At 37.5% G+C, this 21,223-nt stretch overlaps 3 protein-coding genes across 3 annotated transcripts in view; 2 read left to right on the top strand and 1 right to left on the bottom strand.

Moving 5' to 3' along the window:
- Positions 1 to 2,193, bottom strand: part of LOC136830101 (uncharacterized) — a 66,354-nt gene extending 64,161 nt beyond the window's left edge. The window contains 4 exon segments of the mRNA XM_067089294.1: positions 50 to 145; positions 299 to 440; positions 972 to 1,036; positions 2,010 to 2,193. Coding sequence (XP_066945395.1) covers positions 50 to 145; positions 299 to 440; positions 972 to 1,036; positions 2,010 to 2,178 — 472 coding nt within the window. The 5' untranslated portion in view covers positions 2,179 to 2,193.
- Positions 2,194 to 9,323: 7,130 nt separating this feature from the next.
- Positions 9,324 to 13,990, top strand: LOC136830152 (uncharacterized). Its single transcript, XM_067089354.1, has 7 exons — positions 9,324 to 9,380; positions 10,759 to 10,873; positions 10,988 to 11,125; positions 11,493 to 11,747; positions 12,665 to 12,787; positions 13,315 to 13,394; positions 13,830 to 13,990. Exons 1-7 carry the CDS (start codon positions 9,339 to 9,341, stop codon positions 13,848 to 13,850), a joined length of 774 nt encoding a protein of 257 aa, XP_066945455.1. The 5' UTR covers positions 9,324 to 9,338; the 3' UTR covers positions 13,851 to 13,990.
- A 1,525-nt stretch (positions 13,991 to 15,515) lies between these two features.
- LOC136830151 (uncharacterized) lies at positions 15,516 to 21,223 on the top strand. The gene is made up of 5 exons (XM_067089353.1): positions 15,516 to 15,702; positions 17,465 to 17,658; positions 18,280 to 18,424; positions 19,572 to 19,739; positions 20,175 to 21,223. Exons 1-5 carry the CDS (start codon positions 15,579 to 15,581, stop codon positions 20,417 to 20,419), a joined length of 876 nt encoding a protein of 291 aa, XP_066945454.1. The 5' UTR covers positions 15,516 to 15,578; the 3' UTR covers positions 20,420 to 21,223.

Genomic DNA, 21,223 nt, shown 5'->3' with positions numbered 1-21,223 from the left:
TGCCTGTAACGACACAAGATTGTGTACCTAGCAGGAGATAATTCCTTACCAGCAGCATTCTGTCCTTCAGCAAAGTCAACCAAACCCCATGCAAGGACTGTGGCTGTGAAGGCCATTGGGAAGCCGAACTTCACGAAATCACCAGCTGACGGAAGACACCAAAAGAAGATTGTATAAATGGTGTGGATCTTTTGTAACAGTACAGTTATACAGTGGCAGGCAGATTTATTACACTATTGATAGCCTGTCGCCCTAGAATATCAAATAAGCTGAAGAGTTTCAAGTTTGGTAGCCTTACCATCATAGTATCCTCCGGTGAGATCATGTCCAACGTCCGAACCATCTCCCAGGGCGGAGTCCCACCTCCATTTCACCCTCTGGTCTGCAGGAAGAGGCCCAGATCGCTGAGCTTCGTAAAATAGGTAAGACATGCACAGCGCCTGAAGGAAAATAATTGCAGCCATTATTATGGAACAAGACTTACAACCCATGAGGTTGATAAGGCATTCCTATAGGATAAAATGCCTTCATGTAAAAGCAGAGGAAAATAGAGTGAATATAAGACTGAAAGTTGGACAAAATAAGATGAATCAGCAAATAGGTCCTGTAATTATATGCATGAATGAATAACAGTTTAGAAAAAGTAAAAAAAAAAAAAAAATGCTGCATGTCACCTAAGAGTAGGACCACAGCTTCTCCCAAGTTCATAAGAAATTTCGTTGGTTCCTGTTTTTATTTCAGCAGTACAAAAATCTAAAATTGTTCTGATAATCCTTCTAAGTCTTCCCTCAGTCAAGTTTGTCTTTGACAGATGTTGTCAACTGAGAAAGTAGCTATATTATCATTGTTGCAGAATCCTGTGGCACAGGAAACCAGGAGAGAATGGTAGGAAAGAAGTCAGTAAGGATTGACCTCAGTGGAAATGCTAGACCCACCTCTGAGGCAACTGAAAAGAGACAAAGGACTCTTACCTGTTTATAATCATAGGGACCCATACCAGTCGATGGGCAGTCTTCTGATCGGACCTGAGGGACAACTGAAAAAAACGAGAAGAGGAATGCTTTAATGGATAGTAGGAGGCTTGGAGGAGACTCAACCAAATGACAACTAGAACAGAAGTGAAATGGTTATGATAGGAGTTGGTGTTTTGTAGGTTGTACTTTGTGACGTAGTTACTCAAATTTAGAAAGTGAGCAGTATGCCTTAAGATATATATATATATTTTTTTTAGTAATTTTTGGTTATCTGAGAATGAACAGAGTATTTATTCTTGCCCTATATGTGTTGTAAAGCTTGATTGTTTTGCAATGTTCATGTTAATAAATATATATCTACGTATTAACATGTCAAATTCGAGTTCAAACGTCTTTGTCCATTTATTTGCTGTCAAATCACATTCTGACCTACTTAGCTCTGTATATTATTGAAAATGCAGTGCTCACTTTTTCTTTTAAGCTGAGACATGTTGCACCATCTTTAAGAGTCTGTAGGGAGCAAGCAGTGTCAGTTCATGTTGAAGGATTCACCAAATGTCCCTTCTTTATTCACACGTAAATCAACAAGAATTACGTGAGTACTTTCAGTTACAGAGTTAAGATTCTAACTGTTGTATCTGTTCCAGTCTTCTTAGTATGAAAATCAGACTTAACATAATGAATCAAATAGAATATAGAATTTAGGCCAAAGGCCAAATGCTAGGACCTATAAGGTCATTCAGTGCTGGAATGGAAATTGACAGTAAAAAGGTTTGGAAGGTGTAACGAGGAAAACATGGTAGCTGCACTGAGAATCAATTGTTAGGAGAGGGTGGAAAGCAAGATGGAAGAAAGAGAATATGAACAGATTTACAGTAAAAGGAACAAAAGGGGCTGCAGCTAGTGGGCTGAAGGGACTCTGCAACAAACCTTAAGTAATGCCCACAGTGCACTGCATGATGTTAACATAAAGAAGGTACAAAGGAAAGGAAGAATTACGTAAAAATATCAGGGATACGACGCTGATTTCCTAACCTGCCATCAGACCAAACAGAAGCAAAGCCTCTGATACGAGGAGGACTGTCCTCAGGGTTCCACCCATGTTGTTGCCAGTAGCAGTAGCAGTAGCAGTAGCAGCACCACAACAGAACCAGAAGAGTGAGTGTCTCCTGCAATGTGTCCAACAGTCTCTTTTGTAGAGCATCCCTTGCACCCACCGTGGGAATTTCCATCTGTGGCTCCTGACGCAGGGAGGTGATATGCAGTGAAGAAAAATTCACAAGTGTTTGTCTCCAGGTTTCGTTACTGTATCTTTGTCAGTCGGGAAATAATAGGATGCACTCTGGTGCATGTGAAAATATTGATGTGGGTTGTGACATTTTTTGGAGGACTGTATAGCCTACAGTTTACTTTCTCTCTTTCTCTGCATCTATATATCTATATCTATATTTGTTTGTATATAGACACCACCCTACATACGAACATTCAACTTACGAACATTAAGAGAATGTTCAGGAAACTCCCCTTTGCCACCTGTAAATTCAGATTTTGCTTTGCGCACCCGTTCCAGATTTTGCTTTGCGCACCCCTTCTGTACATAAGGCACTGTATGTACAGTGTATTGTGTTTCAGGATGAAAAACCTTACAGTACTGTACTAACTTTATATCATACTGTGCTTAAATAGTCATGAAGAGTACAATATCAGACTTGCAAGCAGTTCAACATACAAACGGCTGTCCAGAACGTAACTTGTTTTTAAGTAGGGTGGTGTCTATGTATGTATGTATGTATGTATATATATATATATATATATATATATATATATATATATATATATATATATGTATATATATATATATATATATATATATATATATATATATATATATATATATATATATATATATATATATATATATATATATATATACATGCAGTTGCATTCCATGTAGGAAAATGAAAGCTGTAAATGGTTAAAATGTGACCAGCAGTTTCATCCAGCAATGGGCCTCTTCTTGGAAATTTTATTAATAAATGCCCCAAAAAGAGGGACATTTGCAGACAAAACTGTTGGGTATATTTTAACCATTTTCAGCTTTCATTTTCCTGTGTGGAATGAAACTGAGTAATATATCTGTGTGTAAGAAGATTACTAGTAATACGTAGCATACATGGATAGATAGACAGAGAGGAAATAAGAAAAGAAATTGTAATGTATATATATATACTATTTGTATATATATATGTGTGTGTGTATATATTATATATATGCTGTATGTGTGTGTGTGTGTGTTTGTGTTACAGTAAGACTGTGAAATCACCAATTCACTTAGGAACATTTGATCCCCGAGGGGCTAGTACTAAATACGGCAGCACAGTGATTCATGTACGCTGTTTCGTCATGTTTAGTACTAGCCCCTCGGGGATCAAATGTGTTCCGCCGTGTTTAGTACTAGCCCCTCAGGGATCAAATGTTATCAAATGCACTTAGGGACATTTGGTCCAGAGGGGCTGGTACTAAACATGGCGTAAATGAATATTTGATCCCCGAGGGGCTGGTACTAAACATGGCGTGGGGATGAAACTGTTTTGCCGTGTTTAGTTGAGTGATTTGGGGATCAAACATCCCCAATGAGTTGGTGATTTATATATATATATATATATATATATATATATATATATATATATATATATATATATATATATATATATATATATATATATAAATGTATGTGTATGTATATACATGCACATATGTGTATGAAATATTCATATATTCATAATATCCAAAAGACTGAGGGGTTAAACAGGTTGCTGCAATCAAGCACAGCTGATCACGTGTTCGGAACTGGGCTGACAAAAGTTGCTATGAAGTATTGTAGGTTCACTTTTTCCCAAGTTTTTTTGGGTCTCCTCGGTGCTTTGTCATTGTTGCAAGGTCAATTCTGTCTGGAAGAATATCACAGCATGTCTATAATTATAGAGAAGAAGATAAAGATCATATCTGATGACCTTTGAAATTCGAGTTTCTTCTCTCCTGAAGGTCGTACTTGCGTGCTTTAGGCCATCGCCAGAATATTCCCTGATGGATCGCATTGTCTCTTCCTGGCCCCGTAGGAGAGTGCACCGGCATTACTAAATGTTCGTTTCCAGCGTCTCTTTGGTCCCTGGCTGCAACTTCTGTCATTCCTTCTACTGTACCTCCGTTCATATTCTCTTTCTTCAGTCTGACTTTCCACCCTCCCCTAACAATTGATTTATATCGCAAATGCCTGGTTATCTTCCTATTACACCTTTCAAACATTTTTACTGTCAATTTTCCTTTCAGCATTCACTCATTAGGAATAATGGTAAACACAATTATTTAGCTGGATTTTTATATATATATATATATATATATATATATATATATATATATATATATATATATATATATATATATATATATATATATATATATATATATATATATATATATATATATATATATATATATATATATATATATATATATATATATATATATATATATATATATATATATATATATATATATATATATATATATATATATATATATATATATATATATATATATATATATATATATATATATATATATATATATATATATATATAATATATATATACTGTATATAGAATAAATGTTAAAATTTTTAATAACAATCACTGCTCAACTTCTAAAAAAATGCTCTTATGTTAAATTAAATTAACTTATAAACATCATCACTCTGAACGTGGTACTAAATTCTTAAAAATACTTTTTTTATTCCCAGTAAAACAATATTTTTTTTGCAATTTTTCCTCGCGATCTTATCTTCGTCCCTTGCTTGAGAAAATCTTAGTGCCTGATCAGCTGTCATCGACTGTCACTCACCTGTCACTTCTGCCTCCTCTGCAGTGTGTGGGCGGATGTTCCCAGGAAGACGACAAATTCATATCACTTTCATATATATTTGATAAAAATGTTGGAGGGACTTTCTTACCTAGTCAGAAAAAAAGGCCTGAATTGCTGAATAAGCATCAGTTTTATTTTTATAACTCATATTTTTTTTTTTACATTTTTTGTGCACTTGTTTATGTACTATCTTCGGACAAGACCCTTAAAAGAATTCTTCCTTTTTACCTTGTATGTTTGAATTCTGGTTGACAATCCCATCTTTTCCTGTGTATCTGTTGTTTTAATTCTACCTGTGTCTCGAGGTGTCACTTACTACCGGTTCGAACCGCTCCGTGAGAACACTGGTGGTTGTGAGTCCAGCAGCTTCATCCTGCGTACAAGACACATATCATCTAGGATATCCTTTGCCACTTTGTATCAACCTGCCTGATCTTCTGCACAGGGACTTCAACGCAGTATTCATCATGTGCTCATATACTTGTTGCAATAATATTGATCATTATAACTAAAGAATAAGTTAATCACAAGTTAAGCTTTGCATTCTCCCTCTCACTCAGCAGAAATCAATGTCCTTGTGCCGTCAAAACACCTCGTGCAGAACACTGTAGGCATTACTTAAGGTTCTTCGCAGGGTGCCCTCGGCCGCTAGCAGCAACCCCTTTCGTTCCTTTTACTGTACCTCATTTCATATTCTCTTTCTTCCATCTTACTTTCCACCCTCTCTAACAAATGTTTCAAAGTGCAACTGCTTTGAGGTTTTCCTCCTGTTACACCTTTTAAAGTTTTACTGTCAGTTTCTGTTTCAGCACTGAATAACCTCATTGGGCCCAGTGCTTGGCCTGTGGCCTAAATTCTATGTTGAATTCAATTCAGTACATGCCTCAGAAACTCTTTCTTTCCTTCTACTTTCAGGTTCTTGGAATCTCTTCCTGCTTCTGTTTTCCTTGACTCCTAAAACATTGTATCCTTTCTACTTTGAAGTAATGATCCAAGTAATAGAGACAGCTGAGATTGAAATGTCACTGATAAATGATTTTTATAAAGCAGCATGACATAGCCAGTCACACAAATGAAGACATAATTGTTTTAAAATAGGATTCATTAAGTATGTACAGTACTTATCTAATAATGACAAACATATCTAAAGCTTTTAAATACCATTACATTATCAATGACCCAGGAACCCAGTGGTGGTATTCGTTCTCCGTGCACAAATATCGTGACTGAGGCTCAGAACCTCACGCGGTGCACTGTAGGCATTACTTAAGGTTCATCTCAGCGTTCTTTTGGCCCCCAGCTGCAACACCTTTCATTCCTTTTACAGTACCTCCGTTCATATTCCCTTTCCTCCATCTTGCTATCCAACCACTCTTAACATTTGTTTCATAGTGCAACTGTGAGCTTTGCCTCCAGTTTTCCTTTCAGCACTGAATGAGCTCATAGGTCCCAGTGCTCAGCCTTTGGCCTAAGTTCTGTATTCTGTTCTGTATTACATTTTTATCTATTTAACATTTTTATCTCTTCCTTCTGTGTTAACCTTTACTTCCTCTTTCTTCTTCCTCTTGAACACCATATTCTTTGGAAGCTTGAATTTCTAGTCAGTGGCCCCTTTGGTGGCCTTGTTCCATATGAATAGGTTTCATCTTCTGAATGATAATAATAATAATAATAATAATAATAATAATAATAATAATAATAATAATAATAATAATAATAATAATAATAATAATAATAATATTCAACTGAGAATGCAAACGTATTCCCAAGGACGCTTTTAACATGCACTTGAGAATCAGTGTTTGTACCAGGTATTTTTTTCCCCAGGTTAGTTTTTTATAAGTTGTTTGACCAAAATCATGATTTGCTGATTAAGTTTTATATATGTTTATGAAATTTCCTATGTTCAGTATGTCCTTATTGGAGGTCCATTGCTCTAAAGTGTCTTTTTTTTTTATCCTAATCATTATCTTTGTGTATTTTTATAAGTGATTTATTGTAATTTACTTTTTTCTCATCACATTTGTTGATAAGTACTTCTATTTATTATGGTCTTGCTTAGGAAATCCGTTTCATTCTTGCAAAAATTCGTATGTATAGCCTGTCATTAATATTTTCCAGGAACAGCTTGAATCATCCATCTCTAATAATAAAATTAATCCTTGCAAAAATTCGTCCTTCTAGTCTATCATTGATATTTTCTGGGAACAGCTTGAATCATCCATCTATTTATCTATCAATAATAATAAAATCCCAGTGGATCTTGTTTGTCTGCTCCGGGTAGGGGCGGGGTAGGTAGGGGAATGGGAGGGTAGGGGAGATATTGATACAAATATGCACACAATTTAATGGGACAAAATGAGAAGGCCCTAACCCACAAATTAGGTAGAACAGATTTAAGATCCTCCCACAATTGTGGAGCAAGAAAACGGAGCTATGACATAGAAAACGAAAGCGACCATGATGAAGAAAATGGGAAATTCAATTTTATATATAGAAAGCTGATTTCACGAGAACCATCAATTCAGGTATGAAATTTAAATAAATAGGGCCACTTTCTATCTCACAGTATTATTTATTTGTGTTTATTTATGTTTGTAATGTCACCGATAAGTTTTTTTAGTTATTTTTGTTTGTTATATACAAACTATTTAGCAATAAGTTTTTTAGTTATTTATGTTTATTATAATATACAAACAATTTAGCAATGTTTTTTTTAGTTATTTATGTTTGTTATATACAAACTATTTAGCTATTCCAGCCTTAGTGTCCCCATTGGCGGGGTAGTACAGTCAGTGCACCTCATGCGGTGCACTGTAGGCATTACGTAAGGTTCTTTGCAGCGTCCCTATGGCCCCTCGCTGCATCCCCTTTCGTTCCTTTGACTGTACCTCCTTTCATATTCTCTTTCTTTCACCTTACTCTCCTCAACCCTCTCCTAACAATTGATTCATAGTGCAACTGCTTTGAGGTTTTCCTCCTGTTACACCTTTCAAACCTCTTACTCTCAATTTCCGTTTCAGTGCTGAATGACCTCATAGGTCCCAGTGCTTGGCCTTTGGCCTGAATTTCATATTCAATTCAATTCAGTTCAGTCCACAAAAGTAGGAATGAAAAAGTGATTCCTGAAAACACTGTGGTTTTCCTTCGTCTGTGAATCAAGTACCAATCCTATTTCCGTGGGCTAGTGTATCGAATGTATCACCCATCAGGCAACCTCCTCCCACACTGACCATTCCCCCAAAGCTTCGGAATTCCCTCCCACTACTTCTGTTATCCCCTTAACCATTCTCCCTGCGGAGGGAACGAGTGAAAGACACGGAGATAACAGGAAAGTATTTTATCGTTGGTTCTTAGGATTTGCGTTATCAACCTGCCGTGGGAATTAGCTGGAAACGACTCACAGTGTTTATCAGGTAATTGGTTGGTTGGACAGAGTCCACTGGTCAACAGCAGGTCTCTTGATTCTCCCCTGAAACCCTCCTTCAGTGAGTCACAGGACTCCATTATGCTAAGGACTGGTATTGTGTTATAGAACTCTTATTTTATTTGGTAATTAATTTGAAATCTTGTAATGATATTCTGTACAGAAAGAAAAGGAGAGAGAGAGAGAGAGAGAGAGAGAGAGAGAGAGAGAGAGAGAGAGAGAGAGAGAGAGAGAGAGTTCTGCCATGTTTAGAATATTAAGGCCCTCTTTATATATCCAATTTGATATCTTGCAATGATATTTCATACAGAGAGAGAGAGAGAGAGAGAATTATACCAACTTTTGTATTTCTAACTTGATATTTTGTAATGATATTTCATACAGAGAGAGAGAGAGTTATACCACCTTTTTATATTTCTAACTTGATATCTTGCAATATTTCACAGAGAGAGAGAGAGAGAGAGAGAGAGAGAGAGAAAAAGTTATACCAACTTTTTGTATCTCTAACTTGATATTTTGTAATGATATTTCATACAGAGAGAGAGAGAGAGAGTTATACCAGTTCTAAATTATTATTATTATTAAAATAGTTTAAGTTAAGTCCTTCTTTTATAATCTGAAATCTTGCAATGATATTTGATATAGAAAGAAAACGAGAGAGTACCATGTTTAGAAGGTGAGGGCTCTCTTTTTGTATTTGATATTTCATACAGCAAGAAAAGAAGAGAGAGAGAGAGAGTCAGTCTAGAAGGCTCAAGCCCTCCCTTGTACTTCTTGGTACTACCAAGCCCCAGCCGTGGGAGAAACTAATTATAACTGCCTCTCCCCAACCTTCCTTCCTTTGTAATCGCGCGGTTATCTCCAGGGGGCATGAAGTACCTGTGCCACGCTTAGTATATTAATTAGTTGGCACCTGGAGCTTGAAAATGAAGGTAGGTAGGATCTTCTACTCCCCAGAATCTTACTAGCAGTGGGATGGATAGGAATTAGGCCTAAGGTCAAGCACACTGGAGCCTATGGCGTCATTTAGCACTGAAAGGGAAATTGGCAGTAAGAAGGTTTGAAAGGTGTAACAGGAGGAAAACCTCAAAGCAGTTGCACTATGAATCAATTGTCAGGAGAGGGTGGAAAGTCTGATGGGAAGAAAGAATATGAACGGAGGTACAGTTAAAGGAATGAAAAGGGTCGCAGCTAGGAGCCGAAGGGACGCTGCAAAGAACCTTAAGCAATGCCTACAGGCTTCAGGGCGCTGAATGGCCTTAGTTGCCCCAGTGCTTGGCATGTATGCTAGCTAAAATCTATAAATCAATCAGTCAGTCAGAGTAGAAAGAGAATAAAGGGGTAATAACGCTATTCCTCTGAGAGGAGAAAGACCGTTTGAGATTAGATAACAAGAAGAAGACTTACATAGAGAACTGCCCCAGGTGACTTCAACTTGTGATTTTCCCACGAATTTTTTCCATTTTTTTTTATTATCATAATTTCTGACGACAATTCTGGGCCTCGTTGTTTGTGACAGATATGAATGATGACTGATGTTGCTTACGTATTGTAATCTGTGATGAATATACAGTAGAATGATTATGAGTTTAATCTATGATGATTGTGAATTGAAATCCTGTTTGACTGTAAATTTAGAAAATAGATTCTGGTCACAGTCAAGTGTAATCTATAACAATTTAGAACAATATTTAACACATGTCAGTCATGAGTGATATTAATTCTAGATTATAATAAAGTGTAATTATAAAATAAAATTTTACACGTAAATAAATTGCGTATTAAAATGATAATTCTAAATTACAATTCTTAATGAATGGAATTTACAGCCTCATATATACAAATCATATTCCATAATGATTATGAATTCCAACTTGTCAAGGATATAAGTTCCAAAATGTGATTACAATAAATTTTACATAATAATGATTTCAATAACAATCAAAACCTGCAGTACTTGATGACCTAGTTATTAGAAGTCTCGCCTAAGCCAGGCTTTGAAGACATACCAAGATGGCGGCGAAGAAGAAGTATAAAAAAGAAAGGGTATTGACATCAAAGGAGACGTGAGCTCAAGCAAGGTAGTAGGCCTATTCAATATAGTGTGTAAGGTGCTTTGGCAAGCTGCTTGTAGGACTACTGTGCAGGTTTCTGAACTGGGCCAGTGAATGGTATCATGATTTATGTTTTTAATTCCTCAGGAGCCAACCCTGGTAGTAGATTTTTTCCCTTGAGCCTACTTCCTGAGGGAAAACAGCTTATACCGAAACTTACATTGTAAAACAAGGCCTAGACTTTGATGTAAAAGATGCATAATCATCGGCCCACAAGTTGTCAGGACGTAAATAAAACAGATATGAAAAAAATATTGAAAATAAGACAACTAGATCGCATGTTAACTTTGGATTTCCCTAAACCGATTCTATTTTACAACAGCAGCTGTTCCTCTTCGTCAAGACCCTCTGCGGGCTGCTCTGTGCGGCTGCCTTGTTCAGCAGATGTGTTGCAGAGAGAGAACCTGAAGACAGCAGTCTTTTGAGAGAAGAATTGGGTGAGAGCTCTCTCTCTTCCTCTCTATGATTATGATTACACACTAGACTGTAAATTTTGCCTTACTGTATCCACTTTCTTCTTCCTGTAAACACAGATCTCTCGACTGTTTCAGGGGATGCCCTGTATGACCAATGCTCGACAGAGGACGCCAGCTTCTCCTATGGGAGCTGCATGCTCGCCCAGGAGTGTGACCTCATAGGAGGGACGGCCTCTGGATCCTGCGCTGAAGGACTGGGGTCCTGCTGCATAGGTAAGTAAAAACATATATATATATATATATATATATATATATATATATATATATATATATATATATATATATATATATGTGTGTATATATATGTCATGGATATAGTTTTTATCAAAATTCTAAATGTGCATTTCCGTTTTCCTAAAGAAAAAGAAGAAGAATGTGATAAAAAGCTGACTGTCATTACCCAGAACTGACCTAGGATCATTTCTAGTGGTCTTTTGGAGACAATATTAGCACGACAATTTTAGATTCTGGAAGATGCTACTCCAGCGTGCTTTGTGTTCATGTTTCACCTTCTCTCTTCCTGTTTACTTGTTATTTCTCTCTCACTCTCTCTAATTCCTTCTTTCAATTTCCCAACCAGTCAAGAAGAGCTGTGGAGGATCAACAGCATTCAACAACTCGTACTTCATTCACCCCGAGGAGAGTGGCGTAGGAGCATGCGCCCTCACCATCCAGAGGATGAATGAAGACATTTGTCAGGTTCGCCTGGACTTCCTGGAACTCCGTCTCTCTCAGCCTGACTGGGATGGCCATTGCAACGATGATTTCCTGATGGTAACGGGCGAATTACCCACCTCCATTCCAGTCATATGTGGTGTGAATGATGGCCAGCATAGTGAGTAATAATTCAGTCTCTAAGTTTTTCCAACAGAGCAAGGGACTTATGTACCCATTAGTTGCAATGATGGCCAGTGTAGTGAGTGATAATTTAATGATTTCTAACTTTTTCCAATGACGGGATAAAGGGACGCTTAGTTCTGTTAGATATTTTGTTACTCCATTAATCCAGAAATGTTTCTCTCGCATCGAACCAGCGTACGTAGCTTGGCCAAGAATAACGACTCACTGTACGTTAGGTTAGGTGAGGTTAGGTTAGGTTGTATCTCTTTACGCCAGGTCGACGGGGTCCAGGGAATGCAAAGCCATTGGTCAGGTAGGATGCAGTACCTTAATTAACTCAGTCATTCAGATAAAGTTTCTTTGCAAGTTGGTGACTCCCACGGACAAGGAGGATACATATTCCCAGGTTAGGTTATGGTAGGGGATGTTGGGTTGCGATATATTCCTGTAATTAAATGGTCTTTATTTTCTTTGATGGAGGTAGGGGGATAATGGGTGAAAATAAGCATTCATTAAGGAACTGAAAGCCAGAATTGTAAGAATCAACTAAAAACTATCAGAGAAACCAATCTGCAATCTGAAATAGAAAACCTGTAGATGACGGCATTCTGCATACCCAGACTCCAGGTATGTGGCACATGTACTGGGCTCTTGGAATCTGGGTATGTAGCATTAACCTAATCTTTTTAGAATATATTAAGGTAAGAAGGCAACATAATGCCATTCAGATTCTCGGCAAATTTCAAGCCAAGGCATCGTTGCTTCAAAATTCTGCCCCTACCTTCACATATTATTGACCAGTGGTTAATTTGCAGTTATGTTTTAGTAGTCATAAATCAATCAGTGATTGTTACAGAGAAAACTTCTTCACTAATAATGTCACGATGCTCATCCCAATTTGCTCACCTGCAGTGTACGTGGAAGTTGCACCTGACGGAGGTGCACTGGAATTAGTCGTCGACTCGGTGCTGCCATCTAGCAGTCGTTCGTGGAGGATCCAAGTCACACAGATTGGTTGCGACTCGAGGTACTTAGGTGAGAAAATACTTGTGGGTGTTAGATAGCTTAACTAGAGTTGGGGAAACTTATCTTTGCTTACGATGGGTCTGAGAGATCTACCCGGTGCTCTGAAAGATCCAAATTTCTCGGCATCTTGATAGTCTTCTTCATTCTCCATTCTGCACACCGTCTTCTTAATCTTGTATTTCAAATGTTTTGCCTCAAGGGAGTAAATTCACAAATGAAATTGAGAAAATCAAGACTTCTTGACCATATTACCTTAAAGACTTAGAAAATACGGCAACTTAAGCTAGTAAATAACCTTGAAAATGTTAATAAAATGAGAAATCCATCTTGGGTGTGAGTTTAAATTGGGAAAGGACAAGTTAAAGTCATCCAAGTAGCAGCTATTTTCTCTACGCTGGTGCACTACTGAAGCCACGGCAGATGGTGGGCTGATGCCACATCAGCGCCAGCATGCCTGACTTCAGCAGCGCACCAGATCAGAAAATATATGCATATATACAAGTAGCATAAGATTCTAAGAGATCCCTCTCCCTCAGCGCCTAGTGGATGTTTACAGTACTACACCGAGTCAGTTGGGAACGTCAGTAGCTTCAACTTTTACGTGACCTTGTACATGGTAAGATACTTCATGAACCATGTATTTGTGCATACATGTGCAACAGTGCATGTAAGATACAAAACGGTTATCGTAGCTGGAGAGATGTTTTAGTGTGCTTTGAGGTGGTTGAGTCATGTGGGGTGAATGGGAGGAGTATGGGAATGAGGAGGAGAGATAGACCTAGAAAGTACTGGATAGATACAACATTTGTATCTCCTCTGTTCATTATTCTCACCAGTTTCTTGCATAGATTGCAGTTGCTAACCCCATGCCCTTCTCTGCTTTGGTTGCATTCCACCACAGTCCACCAACCTGAAGGGACATAAGTCACTTATTAGGTCAAGAGTCACAATGGGATTTCAAGGAACTAGCCTAAATCAAATTTCTGCAAAATAACAACTCAAAATTATATGTGCAAACACTAACAGCATTAATCAATCTTTCTTTCACCAGCACCTCCAACTTCCCAGATAGTCGACCACAACTACGGCATCTGCGTGAGAAGAATGCCCGGATACTGTGGCATCGTTTGGGAAAGAGACCCCACCACAACCTACAGTTTCACCGTCTCAGGGGACATGTATGTTCTGCCGCCTGATGTCATCGGTGATCCTGCCTCCTGTTCGACTGGAAGCGCCTGCCCGTCTGACTACGTGATTATCCCTGGGGGTTATTCCGAAGGCTTTGACCCCGAGCAGAGCGACAGATTCTGCGGGCTGGGGTTTCCCATCAGCGTGACGAGTAAGTGTTCAGATTTCATGTGAAAGGTAATTGACTTTCAGTGCACTGATTAGCAATATGTTTGTTATTCCTAGTTATGGATGTAGTCTGACGCAATGCCTCATGGTCTTCTGAACAGGCACTTCGACTCCGTTCGTCCTCTACGTCAGGACTGACAGCAACGAAATCGCAGATGGAGGGAACTTGGGCTTCAGTCTCAATTACCGCCAGATAGCTGATTGCTGACGGAGCCGTTTCAAAGGCCACTTCCTCATAGATATTACTGCTACAACTACTACAGCTTAATTCATTCTACCAATGGGGGAATACAAGAAAAACCCGAATGGGGCACCTGTTGATAGATTCTGAAATTGTTCTCGCATACACTGCGAGTCTTCCAACTCATATTGATAACCGAATTAAATGCTGAAACGTCTCATGGTTTTATTTCCTTTTACCAGTAAGAGAGACCTTAGCTCTCCAGTTCACCACAGGTGACTAACAGCTGAGTACGTAATGTAATACTTTGGTCAACAAAGACACGGTGGGTTTTTGAAGGAACGCATCCATATCACGCCATCCTCTCTAGGAGGGCTCGAACCCAGGTCCTCCCTCTGACACGGGCGAGTGTCTTAACCCTTTCTACCAGCGTGTTAACATAAGACCCATTTGTTCATTTACTGGTTCGTCCAACTGGCATAACAGCTCTTAGTTTAGCAGTGCATCAGAAATTTTGCTAATTTTTCTGACTTTTGTAAGTATCTAACTTTTGGAGATGTAGCATTGAACTCAAAGTACTTTCTGTGTGTGTTTATGTGGATGTATGCATGTGTGTGTATATGTACCTACACTGACTGACGTCACGCATGCGCAAACGTGACGTCCGTGCAATGCCTAGAAAGTGAACCGACTGACAATGTAAAATTCAATTAAAAAAATCGTATTCATGTGAAGCGTCTTATCGTAATAATTTTATGTATTCATTTCTTCTTTAATTAAATTCTCTCTCTCTCTCTCTCTCTCAGTTGGGAATATGCTCGTTCTTTATAGTTCTATACGAAATAGACCTTAATTTTTAATCTCTGTTTCTCTGCACAAAGAAATCACGTCTGCTCTCTCTCTCTCTCTCAGTCGGCAGTATTCTCGTTCTCTCTCTATAGTTCTATACGAAAAAGACCTTAATTTTCAATCCCTGTTTCTCTGCACAAAGAAATCAATCACGTCTTTGCTCTCTCTCTCTCTCTCTCTGTAGGGGCATGTTGAGCAAGCATCACATCCGGCAAGTGTAGGTCATTCAGCCTGAGTCATGCCGCAAGGTGTCACTCTGGCACCGCCAGCGAACAGAGAAGGAGGGACTCTGTTCTTAGACCTATATTATTATTATTATTATTATTATTATTATTATTATTATTATTATTATTATTATATTATTATTATTATTATTAATTAGTGATCAAGACAGACGGTTTATTCAAGCCTTGGATGAGCTTTTCTCTCGTCGAACTCAAGGTGGAAAATCGAGTGCAAAAAATGGCGAGATTTCGTGACTTCTTCTTGGTTGTCCTGATCATCTTGACTGGAGTTCGAGCCGACGCTGGAGAAAAAGGTAATGTGGTTATTATTATTATTATTATTATTATTATTATTATTATTATTATTATTATTATTATTATTTGTCTGTGGAAGTTTTTCTCTAAAATCGGTGAGTTGCCTCAAACACACACACACACACACATACATATATATATATATATGTGTGTGTGTGTATTTTATATATATACATATATATGTTTATATATTTATATATATAAAGATATTCAGTGAAAAGATTCTAACAATAATAAAAATAACAATAATAAGGGTCCTCACTTCCTAATGATTCCGGATCCTGACCAGGGGCCTTTCTGGATGACCTTGCCCATGCCCACTGACCATTTTGACCACTCTGGCCCACTGGGTCCAGCAGGTAGAAAGCACTTCTTGACAGGGATATCATTTATTGTGAGCAAAGGCCGACGGCAATGGCAATCTCACGTCCATTTCTAGCCCAGAAATAAGCGAGACAAGAGATAGATGACGTCATCGTGACGTCACGGCATGTTGGCAACAGGTATCAAAGGCGATTGGTGGCCTTGTACAGGAAATGACGTCACGAGGAACCATTGCATCTCCGGTTTTTTCAGTTGACCTTCGGTGGTAATTACCAGGTTGGGTAGCTTGCTCAGTTTCGTAAATAACCGGATCTGGTTCTGTGAATGCTTAGAGCTGTGTGGATTCTCCGAATTCTTATTCAGAGGACATTTGCAGAATACATAAGCAGAATAGATTCTGTGAATGATTAGGCTGAATGGATTCTGTGAATACCTAGACAGAGAAGATTCTGTGGATATTTAGAGTAGGTTCTGTGAATACCTTGACAGAAAAGATTCTGTGGATATTTAGAGTAGGTTCTGTGAGTACCTAGACAGAATAGATTCTATGAATACTTAGACAGAATGGATTCAATGAATACTTAGGGTAGGTTCTGTGAATACCTAGACAGAATAGATTCTATGAATACTTAGAATAGATTCTATGAATATTTAGACGGAATAGATCCTCTGACTACAGAAGCTGAACACATTTCCCTAATACATTTACAGAATAGGCCTACATAGGCTGAATACATTTCCCCAATACTTAGGCAGAATTCACATACAGAATACATACACAATAGATTCTGTGAATACGTAGGCTGAATACATTTCTTTGGCTTTTAATAGGAACAGTAAATACCTCTGGGAATACATGGCTAGGTAAATTAAGTATTTACGTAGGCCTATAGGATGAAGTAGGCTACATCAATTCCAAAAGGAACATATAAAAAATTAGAATTAGATGTTCTTGTAAGAACATCTATCAATAGATTTAATTATTTTCTTAAAAGAAATATCCTGAATGAAGTGAATTATCTTCTGGAAGAAAGAAAAATCAAGGTAAGTCTATCATTCCGGAGTAGATTTGAGAAGACTGAATAATTTTAAGTGAATATTCTTGCGAGAAATGAATGATTAAAGATGCATAATCTTGCAGAGAACAAATGAATAAACGTTAATGCTTTTCAGGGGGAAATAAATCACCAAAGGCCAATATTCTTAGAAGAAAATAAATCGAAAACCGAACTGAACTCTCTTGCAGCCATCTTGAGCACGGCTATAGGCCTATTAAGAGCTGAAATCATCTCAATAAAGCAAAATTCACGTCAAAACTAAATAAATAATAAACGCCTGACATTCCTGCAATGAATAAATCAACACAGACCAATTTACTTTGAAAGAAATCACCTAAAAAAACAAACGAAAGTTCATTTATTTTTCATCTTCTTGCAGGCGTCTTCAGAACCACTGTTGACAAGAAAGTCAGCATCACCCTCCCGCCGGAGGAATCGACCTCGACGTTGCTCTTCTGGGCCGAGTCGCCCAACACGACGGCCATTTTGAACCTCTTCGTCCAGTTTCCTTACCAGGTCGAAGTCAGCGTCAATCAGACCCACATTTGGCATATTGCTTATCTCTATCAGCCGGTGAGTAGGCCTATTTTTGTGTGTGGTGTCAGCTGTAGGCCCATGTCTTTGTCAGGATCCAAAGAAGATCTGTAGCTGTATCCATGATTATAGTCCATCATTATAATTAATGGTATTGGCAACTGTAGGCCTATGTGTCTGTCTGCATTTGTATTTATGATTATAATTCGAGATCGTAATTAATGTATTGGCAACTATAGGCCTACGTCTTTATCTAGATAAGCGCTATGGCGGCCAGGGAAACGTCCTATATAATATATATTTTTTTCTTTTTTTATCTGTTATGAGCTGCAATATGTATGCATGATTATAATCCGAAATTACAATGATTTAGTCATCTCGAATTGTAATTCAGCCACAATCTATTTTTAAATATGTCCCCACTAAATATTTATGCCTAATTATAAATCAGAAATGATTCATTTCGAATTCTGGTTAAGAAATGTCGACGATTTGTGACTCATATATTTTTTTAAGGGAGAGGGTTTTTTTTTTTTTTTTTTTTTACATCTAAAAGTAAACCACGTGAATAACAAAAGCGAGTGACTTGAGTCACGGAGATCCGGACGGATCGATTCCAGTTATTCATGTTTTTTTCATATTTATTCATCTTTTTTTTAGCCATCGTCATCCTCAAACCGGTCTTCTATCGTCGCTCCATCCTGCACGAAGTACGTGACGTTCACGAACGACTCAATAAAAAACATTACGATCTCCAGTGACAAAGAACTCCACTGGATGTTTTGTAGCAACATCTACGCTTGTGGTGAGTTTTTTTATTTTAACCATTTTTTGCTTTTTCTTCTTAAAAAAATATATATTTTCGTTTTTTTTTTTTATATTTAAAAGGGAATTCAGCGTGGTCTTGTGGTGTCAGCATCTGGTATATATAGGCCTACAACCCCTACACGACCGTTAGTAAATGGTTTAAAATTATGGGCCTGAGCAAACCTGGCGTTATAAGAAAATTTCTATGTACTTTTTTTCAAACACTTAAAAAGGAATTCAATATGGCCATGTATTGTTAAGCATCTGGTATATATAGGCCTACAACCCTGACACGACTCGTTAGTAAACGGTTTAAAATTATAGGCCTAATCACATCTGCCATTTATCACAATCTTGCTATTCGTCATTTCCGGACGACGAATGTAAACAAGTGTAAGAGGGTGTACGTTGTTGACAGCAAGACATGGTTACCTTTTCTACGTATCCTGTCAGACCAGCGGATATGGGGACAAGTTTTTACTCTTTTGCGCAGAAATGAAAGGAGTTTTCGAATTTCAGTTCGGACGAAAGAATTTACGTAATTTATTCCGTTGAAAACGAGTTTCTTTTGTTAACGCATGCAAATATTCTTCTTTAATTTTAAATAATTATCTCTAAAGCTCTGATGGACGAATATATATATATATATATATATATATATATATATATATATATATATATATATATATATATTATATATATATATATATATATAAACTCGCTCTGTGAGCTTCTTGACGACTTGAAATTTACGCTTGAAATAGCAAATTAGACCTATCACTTTTTTTTTTTTTTTATCTTGGTATACTCCAAGCAGATGTTTTCATATTTCTCAACCTGTTAGCTGGGTTCTTTTCTATCCCTCCAATTCCCAGAAATGAAATGTCTCAATTAAATTTTCAGTGATGCTTCTTCTTTCATAAAATCCCAAGTAACTCCAAGAAATTCACAATGTCGTGGAAAACTGGAGTACAATAAAAATCCACAATTGTATAAATAAGTTGTACATATTATTGATAAAGGAAAGTCATTGTTGTTACCTTTTATATAAATAATACAACTTACAACTTTATTTATATAAAAAAATTGTGGATTTTTATCATACACTTTTAATCTACATTCCAAGTATTGCTTCTCCCTTCCAGGACTCCAGCCGCCGTCAGCCACTCCCTCCGGAGTTCCCGCCGCTGGCTACCTGTTCGAAGCCCTCGTCGGGGTCTCCGCCCTTTGTGTGCTCCTGATTATCGCCACTGTGAGCCTTGTGATCGTCGTCCTTCGGAAGAAAGAGGATGAACATCACTACGAGAAAGCTTGTGAGTGCTGAGGGCGATTCTATTTAATAAGTGGAATTCCGTCAGCTAGGCCTAGTCTTATTCTCGAATATACCTGGAATTCATTAATTGTTTTGTTTTTAGAATAAGGTGAATGATGATAGTAATAATAATATACACTCTCTCTCTCTCTCTCTCTCTCTCTCTCTCTCTCTCTCTCTCTCTCTCTCTCTCTCTCTCTCTCTCTCTCTCTTTTACCAAGACCCAATTTAATATTGTAATGTCAACACATTTTTTTCGTAGATTAAAAGTTTTAATAATAATAATAATAATAATAATAATAATAATAATAATAATAATAATAATAATAATAATATCAGTAACGGTAGTAGTAGTATTATTAGTATCACCAACTCTGAAAGTCTTGTTTGATGCCAAGCTGATCCCGACGAATAATCTTTTTAATTTTCGTTTCAGTGTGGCCCCCAATAGTACCTCCGCCCCTCCCGGAGGACCTAAACAACTCCCTCAACAGGAGCCTCGACGCCAACGTCATCAAAACGGAGGGCGTTTATAACAAGGGCCGTGAGCGAGACTCCCTAGAAGATCCCCCGAAGTGTCTTCCTGTCGGTCACACGACGTGGAATGACGTCACAGAAGACCCTAGGGCGTCCATCTTGGATTACGAGAGCGTCAACAGCGTCTATGGGATGGCCATTTGATTGATGAGTTTTGCTAAGACTTTCAATGATAGCTTTTTTTTTATATAAAGCTTTGGGATTATTCACTTTGGTTAGGAAAAGCGGGTTATAATGGCGCTTTCGAGAGGAAATCGTTAGTTCCATTCTTCAACAGCTAATGGGGGTTTATCAGGTTATAATAACCCGTCAGTTCCATTCTACAATGGCTAATGGGGATTTGCCAATTTAAAATAGTCCTATAGTCCCATTCTACAACAGCGAATGGGATTTTCCAATTTGAAATAGTCCTATAGTCCCATTCTTCAACGGCTAACGGGGGTTTGCAAATTTAAAATAGTCTATAGTCCAATTCTACAACAGCTAATGGGGTTTGCCAATTTATAATAGCCAGTTTGTCCCATTCTACAACAGCGAATGGGGGTTTACCACTTTATAACAGTTAGCCCTGTAACCAATTATTGGAGTAATTTACTATAGAGAAGAAGAAGAAGTTCGTTTTCTTTTTGTAGATAACTCAAACAATATTTGACAATTCATGTGATACTGTACATAGGGAAATTATTGAAAAATTATTCGCCTTATTATAACGTACGGAAATTATTTCTCTCATTATAGCATAGGGGAATTATTTCTCTTATGAAATCAATCCCCTAAAGTAAAAAAAGACTTGATATTAAAATACCGATGATAGAGAGTTTGAACTCTCCTGGATTTTTTGTGAGATTTTGAAAATGAAAATATGTATATCCTTTACATATTGACACTGAGGTGTTTTTAATGAACATATTGTTGTATTTATTAAGTAATAAAAAGCAAACATGTTTA

This window comes from Macrobrachium rosenbergii, chromosome 46 (genome assembly GCF_040412425.1).
Source record: "Macrobrachium rosenbergii isolate ZJJX-2024 chromosome 46, ASM4041242v1, whole genome shotgun sequence".
NCBI lineage: Eukaryota > Metazoa > Arthropoda > Malacostraca > Decapoda > Palaemonidae > Macrobrachium > Macrobrachium rosenbergii.
Note: the sequence above shows the minus strand (reverse complement) of the source record. Positions and strands in the feature narration are given on the sequence as shown.

What these genes read in the sequence shown, in the direction of transcription:
- LOC136830152 (XM_067089354.1), top strand. Translation starts at nt 9,339, where the DNA reads ATGGCGTCATTTAGCACTGAAAGGGAAATTGGCAGTAAGAAG. An exon ending in TCTTTTGAGAGAAGAATTGG is followed by an intron (nt 10,874 to 10,987) that starts GTGAGAGCTCTC and finishes CGACTGTTTCAG; the next exon opens with GGGATGCCCTGTATGACCAA. An exon ending in TTGCGACTCGAGGTACTTAG is followed by an intron (nt 12,788 to 13,314) that starts GTGAGAAAATAC and finishes CCTCTCCCTCAG; the next exon opens with CGCCTAGTGGATGTTTACAG.
- LOC136830151 (XM_067089353.1), top strand. Translation starts at nt 15,579, where the DNA reads ATGAGCTTTTCTCTCGTCGAACTCAAGGTGGAAAATCGAGTGCAAAAA. An exon ending in AGCCGACGCTGGAGAAAAAG is followed by an intron (nt 15,703 to 17,464) that starts GTAATGTGGTTA and finishes ATCTTCTTGCAG; the next exon opens with GCGTCTTCAGAACCACTGTT. An exon ending in TAGCAACATCTACGCTTGTG is followed by an intron (nt 18,425 to 19,571) that starts GTGAGTTTTTTT and finishes TCTCCCTTCCAG; the next exon opens with GACTCCAGCCGCCGTCAGCC.